Below are 23,660 nucleotides of genomic sequence, written 5' to 3'. Positions count from 1 at the left end.
TTTTGATGGTTCATGTATTTTAGATCCTTGTTCTGGATTAAATGTAGATTGATACGAAGAAGAGGTGATAATACCACCAGGTCTGTTGGACATGGGGTTTAACTTTATTATTTTTTGATGTTCCATTGTTACTTGGTCTGGTGAGGAAGAGATAGGTCGTTTGTATTTTGGTGGTTTTATTATTGTATATCTATTTGAAACTGAAGGTAGAGCGAACTGATTGGAAGATGTTTGAGACGTGGACAATTGAGTAAAGGAATATGAAGAGGATGGTGCATTCATATTTGGAGTTTGATGAGAATTTATTGAGGAATTATTGGCTGCTATAGATGCATAAGTTATCTTAGGAAAGAGTTTAATTGTTTCCTTAAAAGATAAGCTGTTTTCAGACATATAATGTTTTATTTTCTTTTGGCGATCAAATTCTGGGCATATCTCCCATTCATTAGTGAAGTGTTCACCTTCACAGGATAGACATTTTTTGTTAAACGATGATAAAGGACAAGAATCGGAAAGGTGAGATTCATGACACTTAAAACAGCGAGGATTACTTTTACACTGCTTACTCATGTGCCCATACCTATAGCAGTGGTAACAGATAATTTCCTTTTGCTGGTATTTTTCAACAGTGTGTAAGACATGATTAATTACTACATACTTTGGTATATTCTGGCATTTAAAAGACACAATAACTGATTTTGTTGGATTAAATATTACTTTGTCATCTGCTACTATTTTTCTTGTTATTCGTTTCACATACTCAACCGAGAATTTGCAATGGTGATCAAATTCCTTTATTCTATTTTTAAGATATTCTTCCGATATATCTGAATCTATATCCCTTACTACACCTAGTTTAAACAATTGAAATTTTGGAATGTATGCGGTCAGATTTTTTTGAATAAGGAATTTGGAAGTAACTAAAGCATTTGCGCTACTATAATTTTTAAATGAGACCCTAACTCGGTTGCGTCCGATTGAGTCAATTTTTTTTATATAATTGTCAATTTCTGGATGTAACGTAAATATTTTAACAGCGTTTAATTTTCCTGTAAAATTTAAACTGGAGTTTTCAATGAAAATGTAAAAAGGTCCTAAATCAATTTTTTCGTATAAATAAACAGGCCTGGATTTTTCTGGTTGATCTGAGTTTACTAAAGTATTTTGTTTTTCATTAATATTGTTAAGATTAATACTACTACTTATCTTATTTTGAGGCTGGTTGGGTAGAAATCCATTTAAATCTTGTAAATCACAGCTACTATCCATCGAATTCTCAATATCAGGCGGTTCGCCTCCACTAGATGACTCCATAGAGGAGTTTTCAAGTAACGTTTAACTTATGAACACTTTCAAAATGTAAACTAAATAAGGAAAAGTTTAACAAAACTAAACAAAACTAAATTAGAACGGTATAAATCAAATAATCCGCCAAAAATTAATATTTTTCGGAGAGATTTCCAAATTTAAATTAACTTTGACAATTATTGTTGCAAAAATATAATTTTTCTTTAAACTCCAATTTTTCTAAAATTAGGCATCTTAAATAGGTCAAACTTCTTGGGTATATTGATAATACAAACGTAAAAGGAATTACAGAAAAATGAACACCAATTTTTAATTAGGAGGGTGTTAGGGGGTTGTTTTTACTGATTTTTTCATAGAGAAAAGCAGGTACCGACCTTTTTTTGATCATAGGTCGCTTAATTTTTAGGCTAGAAACTTTTTATTATTATTTTTTGAAAGGTCTACCTGTATGCTTGAAAAAATATTATTGAAGTATTCCTCGAAAAAATGCAAAGTTATTCCGTTATTTAGCTTTGAATATTTCAAATTATGCATTTGACGAAAAAAGCTAACTTTTAACATGCCGTATCTCGGTTTGTATTGGTCTTAAAGATAATACAGAAAAATAATTTGTTTTGTGTTACTAAAAGATACAATTTATATATCTACAGTTTTTTTGATTAAATGCATATTGTTCGAGGTATTCTCAAAAAACCTGCTAAAAAAGTCGATTTTTTCGTCGAAAAACTGTTACTTTCAAGCGCGAATAACTCGAAAAATATTAGTTTTACGAAGAAAATGTAAAAAACATTTTTTTCTTAGAACTACTTTTTACATTGATTTACATGGTTAAAATATAATAAAAAATTCCCGCCCCCGAGATGGGGTGGCAAACACCTCCAAGGTTTTAGCGTACAGCGGCATGATATAGAAAATTATCCTTGGACTATTCCCTACCTTCTGTGAAAATTTCAAGTAAATCCATGCTGGACGAAAAAGTTGTACGGTGTCATTATTTTGAAAGTTCCGATATCAAGGGAATTCCTACATCAGCCTAAATACATAATTACTGTATTAAATTGTTATTAAAAAGGTATTTAAAAATCCAGACCAAACACAACAATTGTTTCAACGGTAAGGCACCATTATTATTTTACAACAAACCATCATGCTGTTGAAACGACTGCTCCGATTAAACTTTACAGTTCAAGAAACTGTCAAATATTCTACAGCGACTAATCGAGAAAATCATTACAAAAATTTGGTTGCCGCACATAATGATGATACTAATCCAGTGGGATGGGAGAATGCGAAACCGTTTGAGAGTATGCCTGGACCAAAACCTTTGCCCGTGCTTGGGAATATGTGGAGGTTTTTTCCTGGAGCAGAACTTTATAACATAAACACTGCCAAGATGTTATTAATGTAGGTACCATATTTTCTTATATTAACCCTTTACTTAACAAATATTTATTTTGGTTAAAAAATGTTTTGTGGCTCATTATCTATTTTAGTTGGATACTAAATAAGTTAGAAAAAAATAAATTTACTAACATTTTTGTAAGCTCAAATTGTTCCTTTGAGACCCTTATTAACAAATTAATGTACAATTTTTTTAAGAAAATTATAAATTCAAACGAGTATAACTTTAAAACAAATATAGATAAAATAATTTAACAAACTTTGTTTGGAAGCCTATTAATTAAGCTTTAAAATGAGATCTTCCAAGGCTCATTTGAATTCGTAGAAACCGAGTTACGATCAACAAAGCTTCGAAAAATAGTTATTTTGCAATTTGCAATTTGTATTGTGCACTAATTTTACAAGTTGACATCTTGAGTTCTTATTGTTGGTTTTAAGTATAGTAAACGTTTTTTTTTTTTTCGTTTTTTATTAAGGAACAAATTTTATTTGAAACATTTTTTTATCTCTTTTAGTTTATGAGCCAGAGCCTTATAAACAATTAAATTGTTTATAACAATTTTTTGACGACTCGTATCAAAATCCACTCTCGAAATTCGTAATCAGCAGCGAAAAATCCATAAGAAACCGTTGAGTTTTGACATAAGATATCTTTCATTTTTCTTTTTACTCATATTTTGAGTACACGGAACCAACTTTCGTTGGAATTTTTCCTGGACGAATAGACCGAATGTGACTACATATTGTAGAGTACCTTTCATCTCCTTTATTCGTCGTCTCCTTGACTTGAAAATTGTAAAAGGCAGTGATTAAGGATGTACGCAGTAACTGGTTTCACGAGACGATTCAGATTCTATCTGAAACAGAGAGGTTTCAGATAGATACATATATCTGGGACTTACTGATTTCTTTTTGTTTTTTGTATGATACAGTTGCAGCTTTTTCTCTACTCTGCTATTGATTTCTGCTTTCAGTTGCAAACCGCATAGGTATTTGCCAGGGTGTCACACAGACATAAAATGTGCTCTGCTTACTCTGCTATTTCTTCTTCTAGGTGGAAGAACTTGCGTAATTCACCATCTGTCAATCCCATCAATTTCTATTTAGCTTATAATTAACAGACATTTTCCTCTCTTTTCTTTTTAACTCTGCTGTAAATTTTGGCGAATATTTCATACTGAACTGTTTGCCTGTCTTTGTGTTGGTGAATTCCTGGTGAACACAAAAAAAATCCGACCCCCTTTCAGGTAAACTCAGTTAAGAGAAGAAGTAGAGGAAGAAAAAGGGAAGACATCTCATGTTTCTATTCGAATTTATTGCTTTAAGGCTATTTTTTTGTTTTCCCTGAAAGGAAGACGAAGAAAAAATATCTAACTAAAATTATGGGTAATTACCAAAATGTGTTAATTTAAAAACCAAAATAACCCAAGAATATACTTTCAGAGTCACAACCTTCCCAAATTAAATATAAATTTGTTAGTCAACAAAAAAAAACGAATGAATGCTATTGTACTCAATAATAATTAATAGATAAACACATCAACACTATCTACAAAACAATTCTATTAATCCTAACTATGCGGTAATTATCGAAACTATTTCCTAATTAGAATTTTTTTGTACACAGTGCATAAAAATTCCACATCAATTAGGTATTATTCGTGGTATTATCAGAAAATGATATGTCATGGGGATTACTGTCTAGAGCAGCGGTTCTCAATCAGTGGTAGGTACATGTACCACTGGTGACACATATTATTGCGGGCGGTGGTACGAAAAACGCAAAAACACAGCAAAAATCATTATTATTATAGTTAATTAGATTAACTATTTAGCTAGATATGTACTTATTTTAGTTAGGTGGTACCAAAAAATAAATAAAAAGTATTTTGTGGTACATGACTCAAAAAGGTTGAGAATCGCTGGTCTAGAAAATAATCGTTTTATAAATTTAGACAAAATGATTTTAAATTATATACAGGGTGTAACAAAAATGCAGGTCATAAATTAAATCACATATTTTAGGGTCAAAACTAGTTCGATTGAACCTAACTTGCCTTAGTACAAATGTGCACATAAAAAAAGTTACAGCCCTTTGAAGTTATAAAATAGAAATCGATGTTTTCCAATATATCGAAAACTGTTAGAGATCTTTTATTGAAAATGGACATGTGGCATTCTTATGGCAGGACTATATTAAAAATATAAGTGAAATTTGTGCACCCCATAAAAATTTGATGGGCTTTATTAAATTTGATAGTTGATGGGGGGATTAACCCCCCCCCCCCCAAATTTTTGTGTACGTTCCAATTAAATTATTATTGTGGTACCGTTAGTTAAACACAATGTTTTTAAAACTTTTCGCCTCTTAGTAATTTTTTGATAAGCCATTTTTTATCCAGATACGGCTTTTTTTTAATATGTTTACATACAAATTTCATGGGAGTTTTGTTCCTTTAAACCCCCCTAATGTTTGTGTGCGTTTCGATTAAACTATTATTGCGGTACCATTAGTTAAAAACAGTGTTTTTAAAACTTCTTTGTCTCTTAGTATATTTTCGATAAGGAAACATTGTGTTTAACTATTGGTACCACAATAATAATTTAATTGGAACGTGCACAAAAGTTTGGGGCGTTTAAGGGAACAAAACCCCCATAAATTTTTTATGGGGTGCACAAATTTTGCTGTGATTTATTTTTAAGATGTTCCTGCCATAAGAATGCCACATGCCAATTTTCAATAAAAAATCTCTAACAGTTTTCGATATATTGGAAAAAATCGATTTTCATTTTATAACTTCAAAGGGCTGTAACTTTTTTTTATGTGTACTGTTATGATCTGCTTCTTATTAATTTTATATTAATTATTATTTATTTGATTAATTATTTAATTGTCGCAAATCATACATAAAAATTGAATAAAAAATCTCAGGGTGCCTTTTTTATACTATTAAAAAAAATCCAAATTATCTCACGTTATACTTATCTTCTCTCGTGGGTTCAGTATCTCTGAGTTGATCCTAATCGGGATAAAATAGGGAAAAGAAATAAAGCAAAATATTAAAATAAAAATACAGAATTGTCTTTTATTTATCAAAATCAATACTCTGAAATCTATCGAATCTATCTTCTCGTGACCCAAAAACAGCTCTCCCTCATTGACTATGTTAAAGGCTACTCATCAAAGCCCTCTCCGTTCTCCAGCTTCAAAACTATCAGCATACCAGCACCAATTCTCCAACAAGCCGGGCCTCTTTTGACACGTACTCGATTCCAACAAAACTCCAAAAATTCTCTGCTCTCCTTCTCACAATAATACAGAATCAAAGAGATATTTCGTCTCAATTTGATCTGTCTCTCGTTCCAATTTTCAACACTATTCTCCACTATCAAACAGCCACTGGTATCTGCTAACTATCTATCCACGAAACTCTCTCAATCATTCTAACTACTTTTCCCCTTCCACATTGCCAAGCATCAGAAACCTCGACTTTTCCATTCGACAAACAAAACAGTCATTTTCAAAATTATTCCGACAATCCTAATTACTTTCGGAGAAACTCTCCAACATATACTCGTGTTGAAATAAAGATATTAAAATTCCAACTTTCTTTTCAATTATCAGTTTCGAGAAATTTATAATTACCTATACCCTAACACTCTTTTTCCATTTTAAATCTAAATACATCGTTATTTTCATTTTAATTATTCACAAAAGTCTTTAATGGTTCATCGGAAAGCTCATTAAAAGAGAAATCTACTTACATCCAAACTACATTCTAAGAAATATCTACAGCTCAATATACAGGGTGTATCAAATTTATGTGCCCGCGTTATTTAAAAAAAAAATTAATTTAATTTTTATTTTGCTTTTGATTGATAAAATTGAAAACACAATAGTACATTTGTACTAAGGTAAGTTAGGTTCAATCGAACTATTTTTCGTCCAAAAATATGTGGTTTAATTTATTACCTGTATTTTTGTTACACCCTATATAATGATGACATTTAGAATGAAAAATATATATATGCAGACAGGGCGTTCTAATAAAAATTAAACATAGAATTACTAAAAAACACCTGTTTCAAAACAGATTATGAACACATTTTTTAATGCTCTAGCTCTGTATATTTACACAAAAGAAGACAAAGCTTATGCTTATGATCATTAGCAAGAACACTAACCCCTTGTAGACAGAGTGACGCACTACAACTACCTCGGCACCACAATAAATGAAGAATAGACCAACAACCAAGAAATAAGAGTGCGCATCGGAAAAGCTAGATCAACCTTTCAATCGTATGGGGGCCTTTTTCAAGAGCAACAACCTTTTTCTTGGTATAAAAGTAAGAATGCTAAGATGCTACGTCTTCTCTGTCCTGTTTTATGACGTTGAATCTTGGACCTTGAACGAAGATATGTATAGAAAATTGGAGGCATTTGAAATGTGGCTATATCGAAGAATTCTTAAAATACCGTGTAGTGACTTGGTCACAGGCGAGGAGGTCCTCAGGATAATGAAGAAGAACCGAAAGGTACTGACCACCATCAAATCTCGAAAGTTAAAATACTTTCGATACATTATACGAAATATGACGAAATGAATGCAGATATGCCCTCCTACAAGCCATCCTTTAAGGAAAAATATTTGAAAAGCGAGATCCATGACGAAGAACATGACTTTATGAAGGCCCTATGATTTATCTTGATCACCAAAACTAAAGGAGAACCTTATACCTTGTAGAGTATCTAAAATTAGCCATTATATTTTGACATACAGTGCGTCCATAAAGTACCGCATAAATTCATTATTTCGTAAACAGGCAACTTTCATAGGTTACAGTAGTGACCAACATGGAGCAACAAACGCGGCCCAAGATTGCGGCTGTAATTTTGAATATTTTGTCGAGATATTTGGCACACATATTCGTAATATAATAAAGAATGGCCGTACAGAGCCCAATTTGAGAAGTATGTTAGTATGTGGAAATTACTCTATAACTAAATAAAATATTGCAAAAAGGAGCCTGTACCGCCATTAAGAAGAACAAAAAAATATACTTTCTTCAAATAAACTTTTTTATCCCATGCCTAGATTTTGTGCCATTTTGGACCTAGTAAAATTTTCAACGAAAACTTTTCGTTTATAAATTCGCAAAGTCTGTGTGTTATTGCGTCGCCGCTTCTGCAGTACTTACAGCAGATTTATCGATGGATTCTTATGTAGTTTTGTCTTCTGAATCCGAATCTGAAAACGGCATTTCGATATCTCGAACCATCTTCGAGATAATCGAACTCAAAGTCTAAAATGTGACGTCACAATCCTTTTATTTTCCGCCGACACACTAAACGTCAGCTGAAATCGTTTGTAGTAAGTAGGCTAGTTTTTTAATCTGAATTTGTTAAGCAAAGCATAGGTTATTTACATTTGAGTTTGACATTTCGTGAATGTCAAACTAAATTTTAAATTAAGTATTAATAAAATATCAATGACATTTGATAATGAATTTAATTATTATATAAAATAAATAAGATGTTCAAACATACAATTTGAGTATATTTTGAAAGCAATAATTTATTAACTTTAAAAAGGTTTATACGAGTATACGGCCTCCACTTTAATGGGACTACCTAATGATAGATGGACTGTTCCATTTGCTATGAAATGAAAATTGTTATTATAGTCGGTTCGCTAAACTCAGACATAACAGGCTAGTGATTTTAGTAGGTATTTTTTTTGCCAATTTTGCCGAAATTGACGAAATTACTAATTATTTAGTAATTATTAACTATTTAGTAATTACTTTTTTGTCGAATTGGCAAAGTTACTGACTAAAATCACTAGCCAGTTGTGTCTGAGTTTCGCGAACCGAATATATGAAATGTTGTTTGGAATAAAAAATTATGGTCTTATATGTGCAATTGCATCCTTCTAATGGAAAAAAATATTTGAAGATTTTTCTCAAATTATGGATACCAACAACAGTTTCATTTATAAATCTTTTATTTTTAATTTGACGAAGAAAAGTTATTCTTCATAAAAAGCTCTTCATGGTCTAATATTTATGATGCAACCATCATATATCAAATTCTATTAATTTTATACGAGGTATATAAAAAATATGAATTTCGATCAAGAGTAAAGTACCTTTATAATTCACAACATTTAAATTAGAATGATATAATTGCACATTAAACTTAATTTTTAATTCTAAACAACTTTTCATAATAGCAAATTTTCCATATTATGAATTAAAATACGTAAATAAACAAAGTTATGATAATGCTCGCATTTTCAGCTTGTTTATTTCTTAATGTTGTTCTGAAGCTATTTTCTTGTGGAATTTTTATAATTAAGTATTTTCTATGAATTTATGAATTCATATAAATGAATTTATTAGTAAAATTGTGGCTTATTTCCCATAGAAAATACTTAATTGTTTATTTCTAACAAGAAATCGAACATATTATAAATAATAACTAATTAGGCAACATAGAGAAATTGTCACTGTCAATTGAGAAATAATATCAAAGATTACCACTGTTGCCAAAGTTTGGCAGACGAAAAAAGGTATGATATTATCTCCCGAAGTTATATTGATGACGCGCTACTGCATACTCTTAATGAAAAATCCTGAAACAGGTCGAGTTTTATTTTTAAATTACAATTTTTTGGCACATTATACATATATCATACTAGTGACGTCATCCATCTGGGCTTGATGACGCGATGGATGATTTTTTTAAATAAGAATAGGGGTCATGTGATAGCTCATTTGAAAGGGTATTTAATTCTCTATTCAACAATATAAACATTAACATAATTATTTATACAGGGGGTTCAAAATTTTTTTAATTAAATTAATTGAGACAAAAGGAAGAATGTATATAATTTATTTAATTCAAAATAAGTACGTTTTACTATCGTCAGAAAACAGGGAAAACATGTTTATTTGACAAATAAATATTGCTTTTCATTTATATTCAATGCTAAAGCTGCCACCCACCTGCCTCTTGGCAATTTGAACATTTCGTTTAAGCGAAAATCAATGTTTATTTTTTAAATAAAATATTTTTATGTTCTCTGGCAGTAGTAAAGTGTATTTAGAATTAAACAAATTACATACATTCATCTTTTTGTGTCAATTAATTTACATAATTTAAAAATTTTTAATTTGGACAATCTTTATAAATAATTATATTAATGTTTATATTAATAAATAAAGAATTAAATACCCTTTCAAATGAGCTATCACATGGCCCCTATTCTCATTTAAAAAAGCATCTATTACGCCATCACGCCCAGATGGATGACGTCACAAAATGTAATTTAAAAATAAAAATCGACCTGTTTCGGGATTTTTCCTTATAGTCGTCGATTTACGGAATAATGAATTTATGCGTTACTTTATGAACGCACTGTATATCTCCAATATGATTTCAATGTATTATTACAATAATTTTTTAGGTTCCAAGAACGATATGGAGATGTGGTACATTTAGGAGGAATATGGGGACGCAGAGCAAAGGTGTTTCTGTATAATCCAGATGACATGGCTGATGTAAGTCCTTAGATCACCGTAATGTATAACAGTTTATGACTTCGTTTATTGAGGTTTTATTATCTATGTTGTAACTAAACTAAAAACTCTACTTTTATTTATATTATGAATTAATCTCCTCAACGTATTACTCTTGTATAGCTCTTCCGTAACACTGGACCTTTTCCTTCTCGGCTTACTTTTGACTACATTTTATACCATCGAACCAAGCTCAGAAAAGACGTGTTTAAAGGATACGTTGGACTTGCTCTGTCGTAAGTTTTTTATATACCAATAGAATACATACTGTAATTTTTAGTATGTTTATGTCCAAAGAAAAGAATTTTCACACTATTATTTTAGGCAAGGTGAGGACTGGTATAAGCTAAGGACTATTGTAAATCCAATTCTAATGCAACCCAACAAAATTCAACAGTATACTACAAGACTCGACACAGTAGCCAAGGATCTCATAAAGCTTACCAAATATCGCATGAAAACTGCAGGAACCAATCAAACTCCTGCTGATTTCGAGAAAGATTTGTACAAATGGGCATTGGATTCTGTTTCGGTTATTACTTTAAACAAACAAGTAGGTAGGGTATTATTGCTTTTCCATCCGATTTTTGTTTTTTTTTCTGATTTATATAACCATCTTGGTATCTGACAAATGTCTGCTAGCTACATTTGGCAATGCAAATAAACGATTGGATATTGTTTATTTCAATCGACAATTTTGAGAAGCACTTCTTAAAGTGTTAAATAGGAACCCAAGAGATTATTTTGCAGAGAAACAATTTAAAAAGAATTACAGGGTTGCTTCTATTTGATTCAATTGATATTGTACAAATAGGGCTTTTCATCGATTGTCATTTGTTTCGAGCTTCTGTCATATGTTATATAATCTGTGTATATTAACATTAGACACGGATTATACAAAATATGACAGAAGCTCGAAACAAATGACTGTGAATGAAAAGCCCTATAAACATAATCTTACTCAAAGTGAAAAAGAAATGCTACAACGCAAAAAAAGTAATGAAACAATTAGGGCGATCCAAATTCTCTACTATTATCAACAGTTCTAGACGGGTACTGTTTTATCAAAACAGTTAACGAACTATCAAGAAGTAGGCTCAGGACACTGATACACTTCGTGTCTCAAAGGCACCATTACTCAAGTGTTGTAGATGATGGGCGTGGTCGTTTAGAAAGTAGAGTACACGAGAAAGATACAAAAAAGAAAAGGCAATGTGGGAGATCCTATTATCCTGGTCCCCTACTACTATCATCAGTTCTGGACTAGTACTATTGTAACAAAAGGGTTAACGAAACTATCAGGATACTGATACGGCAAACAAAGCGCAAAGAACGGGTTAAACTGGTCCCACTGTTTATATTTAATATAGGTATATATATATATATATATATATATATATATATATATATATATATAAAATGATGTTGGATAATCGAGTACAAATATAAAAATAAATAAGCAAAATCATTGGCTAATACTCGTAAAGTGAATGTGAATTTAGTTGGAAATATATAAAATGATGAAGGGTCATCATTCCATACATTTCTGTGCAACTATATACACCGGTGTTTCGGCCTATTTGGGCTTGGTCAGTAACAACCTGACTTTGTTAATAAGCCTAACAACCTGACCAAAATTGGTAACCTTGCTGCTGTAGTAATCCTTTTACAAGTTAACAAACAACTTTTTTAACTTGCTACACTATACTGACGAAGCCCAAATAGGCCGAAACACCGGTGTATATAGTTGCACAGAAATGTATGGAATGATGACCCTTCATCATTTTATATATTTCCAACTAAATTCACATTCACTTTACGAGTATTAGCCAATGATTTTGCTTATTTATATATATATATATATATATATATATATATATATATATATATATATATTTAATATACTTTACATAAATTCATATAATATATTATGGTAGGGGACAAAGTATGCTATATTTGCAGTCACTCGAGCGTTATGGGGACCTATTGGGTTGTGATTATTAGGTCCTAAAACCCAAAAAGGTTAAGTAAAATTTTCCATTTTAGTGGGGACTTTCCATTCTTAATTTAATTTTCCATTTTCAACAATCGTTTTTTCCGATTATAGCGCCATCTACCCATAATTCGAAAAAATGTCTCGAATAAAAGTTGCTTATTTTTACGTAAAGAATCCAAACCTGCAATAAAAATTTGGGATCCCATTTAAGATTTTAACGTAACCCCCCACCCCAGCTTCGTGGGGGATCATGTTTAGTACCGTTCGATAGATTTTTGAAAAATATTGATGAAGTATTTATTAGTTTTTCGATCTGACGTTCATTTCGCGAAATATTCGCTTTTTTTGTGAAACTTTTAGGCTCACCCGTTTCCTTACGCCCCGCTCAAATCGTCAGATTTTTGAAATATACACTCATTTGCATGTACTTAACTTACCTTATCTTAATCTGACAATTTCGAGTATTTTTAAGGATAGATTTATTTTTTCGGGCCCCCCTTAACGAACTTCCCTGTGTTAAGAGCCAATATATGGTAGAGGTACACACTGGCGAAGCGTCCATGTAACCGCTGTTACCATTGGTAACAGTTAAAAATCTTGCAATTAAATATTTTATGACGATGAATAATTCTATTTACCAATATTTTTACCAATAGAAATATATTATTATATTATGTGGTAATAGTACCTAACTCAGTAAATAGCCAACTACTCGTAGACACGAAAATATTGGCGAGTTTATGTGACTCAGTTGCACTTTATTATACTCTGTTACCAGACTCATTTCTGGTTACAATGGTTATATACGCACGCTGGCGCTCGGGACCGGCTAGTGACTGAAAATTTTGAAGAAGCGACGGCATAAGCGCGCTGTGTATCAGTAGCGCTGTTACCAGATTTAAAATTGGTGACAGTACCTATAAAAAATGTGCGTGCAGTTAGCCATGGATGAGTGTCGCTTCTTAATCGATCAACTACTTGGAAAGTAATTCTCCTTCTATAATTTTGAAGAAAAAAATGAGATTAAAAATGAAAGACCTATTTTAATCAATTTAAAAAAGGAATCAACAAAGGTAGTTCGATATTTTAAATTTAGTTGGTACAGTGAAAATCATTGGTTATATTATGGTTGCAAGAAAAATATACTGTATTGTTGGCCATGTCTTCTGGTTTCTACAGAAAAATGGGTGGACCAGGTTCACGATTTAAATAGTGTTAGATTTTTAAAAAGGAGAAATGAAATTTCTCCGTTACCTACATGTAAGATGTATACCCAATTTGATTCAGTTTGGCAAAACAAAAATCAAAAGTTCTCTTAACCAAGCTTTTAAAGCAAATATTACGAAACATAATGAGTTTGTTAAAAAAATAGATAGGTATATCCTTAGCACACTTATAATAGATACTGTATGTTTTTAGGCCAAACCTAGCGTTTCGTGGTCATTTTGAGTGCGACGACTCTGACAATCGAGGCAATTACAGGGAATTGTGAACATTAATTGCCAAAAAAGATCAAAAATTTTGTTCAACATCTAGAAACATCTGTTTTTTCGAGAGTTTCAAGTGATATACAAAATGATATTATTGAAGCTACACCCACCGGCACAAAATTCCGCCACCCAAAATTTTTGATTAAGTTTGACAATTTATAACTTTATTATTTGTGCTCCGATTTTCAAGATTCTTGCACCAGTTTGTAGGTACGTGCATTCATATTGTTTGGTATTATTCTGGTAATAAAAAATTTTGCTTGCATGTCATTGTACAGGGGTGAAAGGAAGCGTTGTATTTTCTCCTAATTTTAAAAAATTCTGTGGAAAAATGGAATAGCTGATTTTGTTTCATAGTCCTGTCATATTTTCCCGGAGACATCACCAACATCTTGTAATAGCTGTACCATTTTTTGTAAATAAAAACACTGATTGACTCATACAATTGAGGTTGGATTGATAAGATTAGAATGGCCCGCATGCAGCCCAGATCTCAATCATATTGAGCATTTATGGGATGAATAAAAAAAGCTATTTGCCGTCATCCTAGGCCTCCAGAAAATTTGGTGCAGTTATGGCCCTGGTAGAGGAATATCGGGCTATTCACCAGGCAAGGAAAATACATCTTTATTAGATGCTAAACAGATTGCGAGCAGTCGTTGATGCAAGAGGTGGACATAATCGCTATTGAATTGTTTTGTTTTGTTGTTAAATTTGTTTTGTTTTGTTAATTTTAGTGCGTTTGATATTTTTAATTAAATAAACCTTCAAAGCAGTGTTTTTAATTACAGCTCTTACAAGAAAAGAGATATTCAGATAATTCAAAAACATGACCTTAGTGATACCTCCAGGATAATACAAAAGAAGTATGAAACAAAATCAGCCCTCCAATTTTTCCACAGAATTTTTTAAATTTAGGAGAAAAAAACAACGCTTATATTCACCCCCGTATAATGTCATCTAAGCAAAAATTTTTTGTTACCGGAATAATAGCAATTAACATTAATACATGTACCTACAAACTCGTGTAAGAATCTTGAAAATCGAAGTACAAATAATAAAGTTATAGATTTTCAAACTTAATCAAAAATTATGGGTGGCGGAATTTTGTGCCGATGAGTGTATATATACATTTAGCCATATCTTCATTTTTTTAAATAAGATTTTTTGCATCTGGTTTTGGTAACACTTCAGAAAAAGTCACGCGTCGCCACTGGAGGTACATCTGCAGGGTACCAGGTTTCTCCCCATATCATAATCTGACGCGCTCGAGTAGCTGCAAAAATCCCCGCTTGGGCTCTCCTACCATTTTATGTGCTAGAATAACGAAAATCTTAACATTTTTAGGAGCTCTTGAAACGCATATAGATAAGACTTCGGAACTATACCAATTCGTCCTTTCAGTATTGAAGATATTCGAGCAAATTCACTATTTAGAACTTATGCCTCCATATTGGAAGTATCTTCCATCTAGGAGACTAAACGAATTTTATGAAAATTTTGAATTTTCAATGAGGTGAGTAAATAGGTACTTAACTTACTTATTTGTTAACTAGGTTTAACAGAAACAAATTAAAACAATTTCTATTTGAACCCATTACTCATACATTCTATAAAAACTTAGATTTCTTCCTAAAATGAAAGGTACACAAAATACTGGACAACTAGAATAAATCCAGATGAAAAGAAAAGAAGAGAAAGAAGAAAGAACGAAACGAAAGAAAGAAAAACATTGTTCAAAAGCAGGACTTTTGATTTGACGAGCATCGACAAGATTCTACACTGCCTCCGAGATTCATGACCAAACTTTAAGCACTGCTCATAGTAACTAAGTCAGTAATACGAGGCAGGAATTTACTGATCAACTGAGGATTGAACCAGAGGAGATCCTAAAACTACCAATGAGGAAACTGTTGGCATTCGTTGAGGGCACAGTAGGTACTTATTGGAGTTTAATGAAAAGAAAAACAGGTACAAAGGTCGAAGTGTCAGAGATAACAACCATGTCTCGCATGATCTACGAAGAAAAAGAAAAAAGACTTATCCGGTTATTTTGTCAATTGTAAAATACTTTTATTTTTTCTTCCAGTTTAATCTCCAAATTTGTCGATGAAGCTTTAGCAGAATTTAAAAACGTAAACATACCAGATGATGAGCTTGGAGTACTCCAACGTTTAGCTAAAGTGAATAAACAAACAGCATATCTTATGACTATCGACTTAATTACAGCAGGAGTAGATGCGGTAAGTGACATATTTCAAGAAGGGAAATTTTTTCTGGGACGCCTCTGGTTTTTAGGCTATTAAAGCTGGGATCCCATGGCACGTAGCGCGGCGGTCTTCATCAGTTCAGAGTTGGCGAAGAAAAATAGAAAATATGTAATAGAAAGAGATAAAAACTAAAAACGGGAATCAACGCATTGTGAAATAGCGTCCTTTCCCTCAAAATTTGTAATTTACAATCTTTGGGCTAGGACAGAATCCTCGATTTATAGCCGGCGCAGGTCGGCTCGGGCTCTCCCATGGTTTGTCGGTAAATCAACACGGTTCAAAGAAAGTCAAAGGCTGATATAGGGTAGGTACGTACCCCTCCAACCCTGCCGACTCGGCTAGAGGCCGAGTAGCCTGATAATTTAGCTATGGAGTGGTCTAACGACGTTGTGTTCGAATTTTTATCATTGTATGAATTAACCAACTTACTAAAATTTCTACCGCCAACACTTGGTGTACCCTCGATACTCGAAGGGACACCCTCCATAGAAATGATCAAAAGTAAATATTTATTAATTTCGCAGTAACGTGGCGCGCCAACTGTGTTTTTTTTCTTTTCACTATTATCTATTTCTCTTTGCCGACACGAACTGGCGAAGAGCGCCTCTCCATGGTCCGTGGAATCCCCGCTTAAGATTGTAGCCTTGTTTGTTTTTGATTATTTTAAACGACTCTTTTAGACGGGAAAGACACTTGGAACAGCGCTGTATCTTCTAGCCAAGAATCCGGAGAAACAGAGCATACTCCGTGAGGAAGTATTAAAATATCTTCCAGAAAAGAACTCAGTGTTAACAGCCGAAAAATTATCTGAAATGCAATATTTGAAAGCTACTTTGAAGGAAAGTAATAGAATGGCTCCAGTTGCCATTGGTGGTCTTAGAACTACTACAAAGAACATGGTACTGGGTGGTTATCAAGTTCCAAAAGGGGTAAGTACTAGTTTTTAACATTCTAATAAAACTTCTTGTTGAAGTTATACTGCTTTAGGCGCGATTGAGAGTAAAATTTCATAATTCTGCGCGCATGCGCACACAGACAATATGTATTTAGTTGCAATGAATTGTTCAGAATTAAAAAACGGCTCCGAACTCTGGAGAGGAAACAAATAAAAGGTAGAGCATTGGACTAGAGATCGAGAGATCGTGGGTTCAAATCCCGGACGATTCACGTTTTTTGTTTAATTTTTGGTAGTTTTAACAAAAAATTTTTAAAAGTGGTAGGTAAGAAAGTTAGTTTAATATTTAAATAAAATGCAAATATAAACAGTTAAGTATATTTCTTTCGTTGAAATTATATAATAGAAGGATAACTTCTTACGTGCGTACAAAGTGCACACACATTCTTTTTTTATTACGAATATTAGTATATATGAAAAAAATTTATATATTATAGAATTATCTAATTCGTTTAAAATTAGAATATGGCAGTATAGTATAATATATTTATGTAAACACAAGATATAGACTTAAAACTTCTTACATTAAGTAATAATTTCGGACCTAGATTATAATTAGGGAGCGGATTTATATGCGATCAATTTTGAGGAAATATGCGCATATGTATGCAGTAAAAAATTTCGAAATATGCGCAAGATATGCACAAAAATTCAAAAAATGCTTATTTCGAGAAACCACAAATTTTCTGTTCTATTCTTTTCTAGTGGGTTCTTTTATAGGGGGAAGGGCGGCAATCTTATTTATTATCTTTCAAATAAAATCATTATTTTTTATATAATAAGCTATTTATTCCTATTTTTTACAAAAACTGATACCAATAGTTACCTATTTAAAATAAAACAACAATATCACTATACATAATATGTCTTCGATTATAATTCACTACAATGTGTTTTTCCAATTTTTTAACGAGGAATCATTTTCTTTGATCAGGTAAAATATTTTTATAACTTGAAAAACTCCTTTCGACATCACCAGAAGTAATTGGGGCGTATTTAAAATAACTTGTTAAAGCCGAAAATTCTGCACCAAAATCAATTTCAAAATTTCCATTAAAAATTTCGCATATGTCCTCCAAAGTTTTAAAGCCATTATTTTTTTTTAGGGCCAATTCTAATTTCTTTTTAATTGAATTACCGATTTCACCGGGAACTTTCCAAATGTTTGCTTTAAAATTTCTAACTATTTCGACGGACTCTGTTAAAGATATTTTCCGCTTTTCTAAATTATTTATAGTTTTTACTATAAAACTATAATGCATCTTGATAAAAGTTAGCTGATTTGCCAATGAAATTGATTTAACAATATGTTGTGCCTTTATAATAGCAGAACTGTCTTCAGCGTTAAATTCTAAAAGCAATTCCTTAATTGCGACAAAATGTTCAGCATAAAAATTGCAGCTTCCAACCAAGTTCTCCACCTAGTCAGTACTGGTTTGAGAGGTAAAGGTACATTAGGTTATTTGTTCCTGTACAACTGAACCCGTAAAGGACCTTTGACGAATACTTTTTTTACTATACTTATTAGTACATTTACATCAGGGAATTCACCCCTAATATGTTCCGGTAATAATTTCCGTTAGAAAATCGTAAAACTATGGTTAAAGGTGTAAATTCTCTTAACCTTTAACTACACGCGCTGGCGTATTTTGTACGCCAGATATAAGAATTCTACTGCAAATATATTTAAAAATTTAATTTTTGACCTTGTTTATCTCTCTAACCTCTCTTTCCGGTGGTGGACAATATACGCCATGATTATATTAATATAAGTAGTAATATAAGTTCATATTTCAATTGTTTTGTAGTCATTATGGCAAAAAATATATTTTTCTTTATAAACAATACTTTTCTCCTGTACAAAATCACATTTAAAAAAAATTTTTATTAGTAATTTTATTTATCATGGAATCCAGTTATTCCATGATTCCAGTTATAAATCCCAATTGGCTTACTGAGAAGGAACTCCAAGTATTCACTGATGCTGAATAAGGTTTATAACAAACAACTAAGTGTATTTTTTCAAAAAAAAAATAAACAAATATTCTGTTTTTAAGTGTATTTTCTTGTGGCGTATAAAGTACGCCACGCGTGTAGTTATGTTATAACTTGATGCGCGGGTAGTTAAAAGTTAACAATAGAGGATTTAAAAGAATCACCAGAATTATAGGTACCTACTAAATATAATAAAAGTAAATAAAATTCGGATTTCCCGGTAAACCATCCTTCATCATTTTAGCATCCACAATAATTTTATAACGTCGTACTATAAGCACTATAAGTATGTACTTTGTGTAAAGATCGGGTATTTTCTAAGAAAAAATGAAACGGCAGAGAAAAGGCAGTCTCTCTTCAGGTAGTTCTCGAATTAATAGAACAGCCTGTGCGGGGAAATATTTTGTGTCGAATTAAAAAATTAAAAAATTTTTTTGGACTTAAATGTTTTTAAATAGGCACAAAATATGCATGTTTTTTTTTAAATATGCAAAATTTAGTAAAGTTCTCAAATATGCGAAATATGCATGCAATATGCATTTAGCATAAAATCCGCTCCCTAATTATAATCCATTTATTATTTTACACCATAAATTTTTTATACGATTATTTATACCATTTTTGTACCATTAACAACCATTTTTAAAACACCTCAATTGCCGAAATCCAAGCTCGTTTTTACTAACCTTAAGCTTCTTCTTCTTCTTAAGGTTGCATCTTCTATCGACGGTTGGATATCAACATTACAATTCTTATTTTACTTACAGCAGCTCTAAATAGCTGGTGTAAGATAACTTGTACATTATGTGAGAGTATGAATATTCTCTCAGAGGGTATGATTGTGGACTGTATAGTTCGAGAAATTTATATTGTGAAACAGCTTTAAGGTCGGCAAAATTTGGTATTCTTTGTCAAAGATGTTTTAAGAGGCGGTTCGTTTGATGACATCTGTTTTTCACACTCACATAATCGGTACCCTCAGACATTTACAAATTTTACAAAACTTTTAGTCCCATAGTATGTCTTACTGGAGTATAGGTGTGTGATTTAAAGCTCGATAATGGAGTGTAAAATGTTGTTTAATTTAAGATTAATTAATTAATTAATAATTAATTTTAGTACATACGATATGTCCTGCTTTAACGGTATATCTAAGTAAAAATAAATATTTTTAATTACATATTTAATCACCAGAAGAAACAACCAGCCTCCGAACTATATTAAAGGGGAACTAGCAGGACTTACAAATCTGACCCGTTTCACTGTATTGGTTACTTAAACTATAGTTAGGATTGCTAGTTTACTGGTTCAAGTGTGAGTATAAAGGTTTTTGTACAGACAATATTGATATGTAGATAAAGAGTCTTACCAAGTTGTGAAGCCTTGTTGAACACTAGAGCCGGTCACACACGAGTTGACTGTTCTCGTTCCACGTGCCTCGCGTTTTTAATGCTGCGAAATCATGTATGGCTTCACTCCCGAATTAACTATTCGTGCACGACTTTTAATTGTTCGTTTCAGCCCAAAAGAAAGGCTATACCGTTAAGAGATGAGCGGTACCCAAGTTGACCCTTCGAAAGGTCGTAGAGAAAAGAGGTTGCACCTTCGTGGCGAGTGGTACGTGTTGACCGTTCGACCAACTGATGAAAAAGAGAAAAATTTCTTCTGTTGCGAATCCAAGTATAATTGTCTGTCTGTATGGTTAGGAGAGAGGGTAGGAAATAGGAGGGATGAAATGGTACTATTGAACAGGATTTACTTTGTAATTATTTAAAGTTAAGGGTTGTAATAAGAGATTAAACACAGTAAAAAATATAATAATATTTTTGACATGTGAAAATTGAACAGTTGAAATGATTCCCTTAGATTTCATAACCAAGAGGTTCGTCTTCTTCCCACGTCTCTTTTACCTTTTATTTTACCTTCTATAATCAAACTCAGCAGACTATAACAAGGACCTCTTACTGTATGACCGAAATATTTAAGCTTCCCTCTCTTAGTTGTCTCTATAATTTCTTCCCTTTCTTTAACACAATCAAGGACTTCAATATTGCTAATTTTGTCTACCCATGATATTCGTAGCATTCTTCGATAACACCAATGCTCAAAAGCTTCCAATTTCTTAATCTCTAATTGCTTCAGTCTCCAGGCCTCAAATCCGTAGAGCAAAGTTATAAAGACGTCGTAGCAGCACAACAACCTTATCCTTAGATCCGTTTCTAGGTCTCTATTACAAAAAAAAAATGTTTCATTTTCACAAATTTTACCCTTGCTATTTCTATAAGGTTTTAATCTCTTGTGTTTGTTCTAAACTGTTAGCTGTCAAACCCTGTAGGTCTGGATCCCGCGTAAGAAAAAAAAGTTGATTAATAGCAAGCTGAAAATTTGTTAATAGCTTAAGGGTGTCTAGTCGGATAAACTTTGATATATGGGAACACTGGAACAGGGGCAGTTTTAATTGTGGAACAGGTTAAAAATTTGGAACGGTCACACCACGAAAACGGCACATTTATTTTGTCCGACAGAACAGACTTAAACTCTTCGAACAGAGATTAAACTCTCATGCAAAAATCAGACTGCTATTTTTCACCAAATGGGCGTTTTAATGAGTGGAACATGTAGGATATGTCAAATGACAGGAATTATGACAGGTGATAAATAGCAGTCTGATTTTTGCATGAGAGTTTAATCTCTGTTCGGAGAGTTTAAGTCTTTTCTGTCGGACAAAATAAATGTGCCGTTTTCGTGGTGTGACCGGTCCAAATTTTTAACCTGTTCCACAATTAAAACTGCCCCTGTTCCAGTGTTCCCATATATCAAAGTTTATCCGACTAGACACCCTTAAGCTATTAACAAATTTTCAGCTTGCTATTAATCAACTTTTTTTTCATACGCGGGATCCAGATCTACTGTGTTTGTTGCCAACACTCTACTTCAAAAATAGCGGCAAATTCAAATCTAGCATGAATTTACAATATATATGTTACAGTTCAAGTTGATTATCCAGTTGGAGTTGACTTTTACTAGTTCGAGTCAACTCTAACGGCTGGTTTCAGTAAAAGTTGATTATAAATATAAAATGAAGATTTATATTCAACATTTACTAGTAAAAGTACTCCAACTAGGAAAAGTATACTCTTCCCAATGCCGTTTAGTAAAAGTTGATTCTGATTCACACAAACAGCCGATTCTAGAAATTAAATGTTACTGAATATGTTCAAATTAGTCTAGGCTTTATCTTCGGCCCCGTTAGGTAAATTACTCCGATTCGAATTTTTTGCACAAACTTACTCAAAAAGAGGTCCTTATAATAAATCTACTGAGTGCCAGGTAGTACCTTGATCGATAAATTGTTTAAACAATTTTTTTTAGACAAATTCACAAAACTAATTTTTTCACTTCGAATAATTTTTTTTTAGATCATTTGGGTTATTCTGAGCAAAAAAAAATATTTTGTGATTTTTCTCTAAAATTGATTGTTGTCGACTTATACGCGATTTAAAATTTGAAAAATGCGAAAATAGCCATTTTCAAGGCTTAATAACTCGGTTAAAATCCATTATTGTGAAAGTCAGAAAGTGACCAAATCAAAGTTTATAGCCCCCTCTACAAGATCCAGCAGAAATTTTTGTCACTATTTTATTACTAAGCTGTTATCTTTAATTATTAACAATGAGCGCTAAGTGCGTATTAGGCGGCCGTCAATGGTGAGTGCTAAAGAGATGCACCATTACAGCCGTCCAATGGTGAATCTCACTCGCACTCACATTGACGGCCGCCTCAATACACGCTTAGCGCTCATTGTTGATAATTAAAAATAATATCTTATTAATGAAATAATGACAAAAATTTCTTCGGGATCTTATAGAGGTAGCTTTAATCTTTAATTTTTTTTAGTTTCTGACTTTCACAATATATAATATCGTATGGCATTTTTGCCTTTCGGACAGTTCCGGCGCCATTTACATCTTTAACCCTGTTTTAAGTAACTAGTGCCGATGTACACTAGCCCAGGGGCACCGACGGCTTAACGTGCTCTCCGAGGCACGGTGAGACGGCTCGTGTCATTATTGTAAATGAAAATGGTTTGTCTTTGGCAGGGCTCGAACCCACGTACACTGGCGTATGAGGCCAGCGATTATGCCGTTACTCCACGGCCGCTCGCTCGACTTTCACAATAATTATCTTTGACCGAGTTATTAAACCTTGAAAATGGTTATTTTGGCGTTTTTCAAATTTTAAGTCGCTAATAACTCGACAACAGTCAATTTTAGAGAAAAAAAGACCCAAAGGATCTAAAAAAAATTTGTACGAAGTGAAAAAATTATTTTTGCGAATTTGTTTAAAATCATTGTTTATCGCCAAACGTCACTAAAATCATTCATTATTGTACTCATTTGCCCTCATTTTCAGCAGTAAAGTAACACTTTGTTGTATTGAAAGAAGAATGTTACTTTACCTGCCGCGATTAGTAACCCGTTCTCAGTAGTTACTGAGAGTTTCTCAACTCTCAGTATCCCTATCCAACAGTATCTGCAGACTATGGTCCTAATCAGTCATTAATACTGTGTCGTCTGCATAGCGGATGTTATTTACTCTCTGACCGTTTATCCTGATTCCTTCTGAAGAGTGCGATAAAAAGTTCGCAAATATTACCTCAGATT

General features: G+C 32.5%; 1 protein-coding gene across 1 annotated transcript in view; it reads left to right on the top strand.

The window, feature by feature from the left end:
• The first annotated feature begins 10,180 nt into the window (after positions 1–10,180).
• LOC126887375 (cytochrome P450 CYP12A2-like) overlaps positions 10,181–23,660 on the top strand; it is a 115,960-nt gene continuing 102,480 nt past the window's right edge. The window contains exons 1-6 of the mRNA XM_050654827.1: positions 10,181–10,272; positions 10,414–10,526; positions 10,615–10,847; positions 15,124–15,292; positions 15,866–16,019; positions 16,727–16,975. Coding sequence (XP_050510784.1) covers positions 10,264–10,272; positions 10,414–10,526; positions 10,615–10,847; positions 15,124–15,292; positions 15,866–16,019; positions 16,727–16,975 — 927 coding nt within the window. The 5' untranslated portion in view covers positions 10,181–10,263. The remainder of the gene's footprint in view (positions 10,273–10,413; positions 10,527–10,614; positions 10,848–15,123; positions 15,293–15,865; positions 16,020–16,726; positions 16,976–23,660) is intronic.

This window comes from Diabrotica virgifera, chromosome 6 (genome assembly GCF_917563875.1).
Source record: "Diabrotica virgifera virgifera chromosome 6, PGI_DIABVI_V3a".
In the NCBI taxonomy this organism is placed as follows: domain Eukaryota; kingdom Metazoa; phylum Arthropoda; class Insecta; order Coleoptera; family Chrysomelidae; genus Diabrotica; species Diabrotica virgifera.
This window is presented reverse-complemented; position numbering and strand designations above follow the sequence as displayed.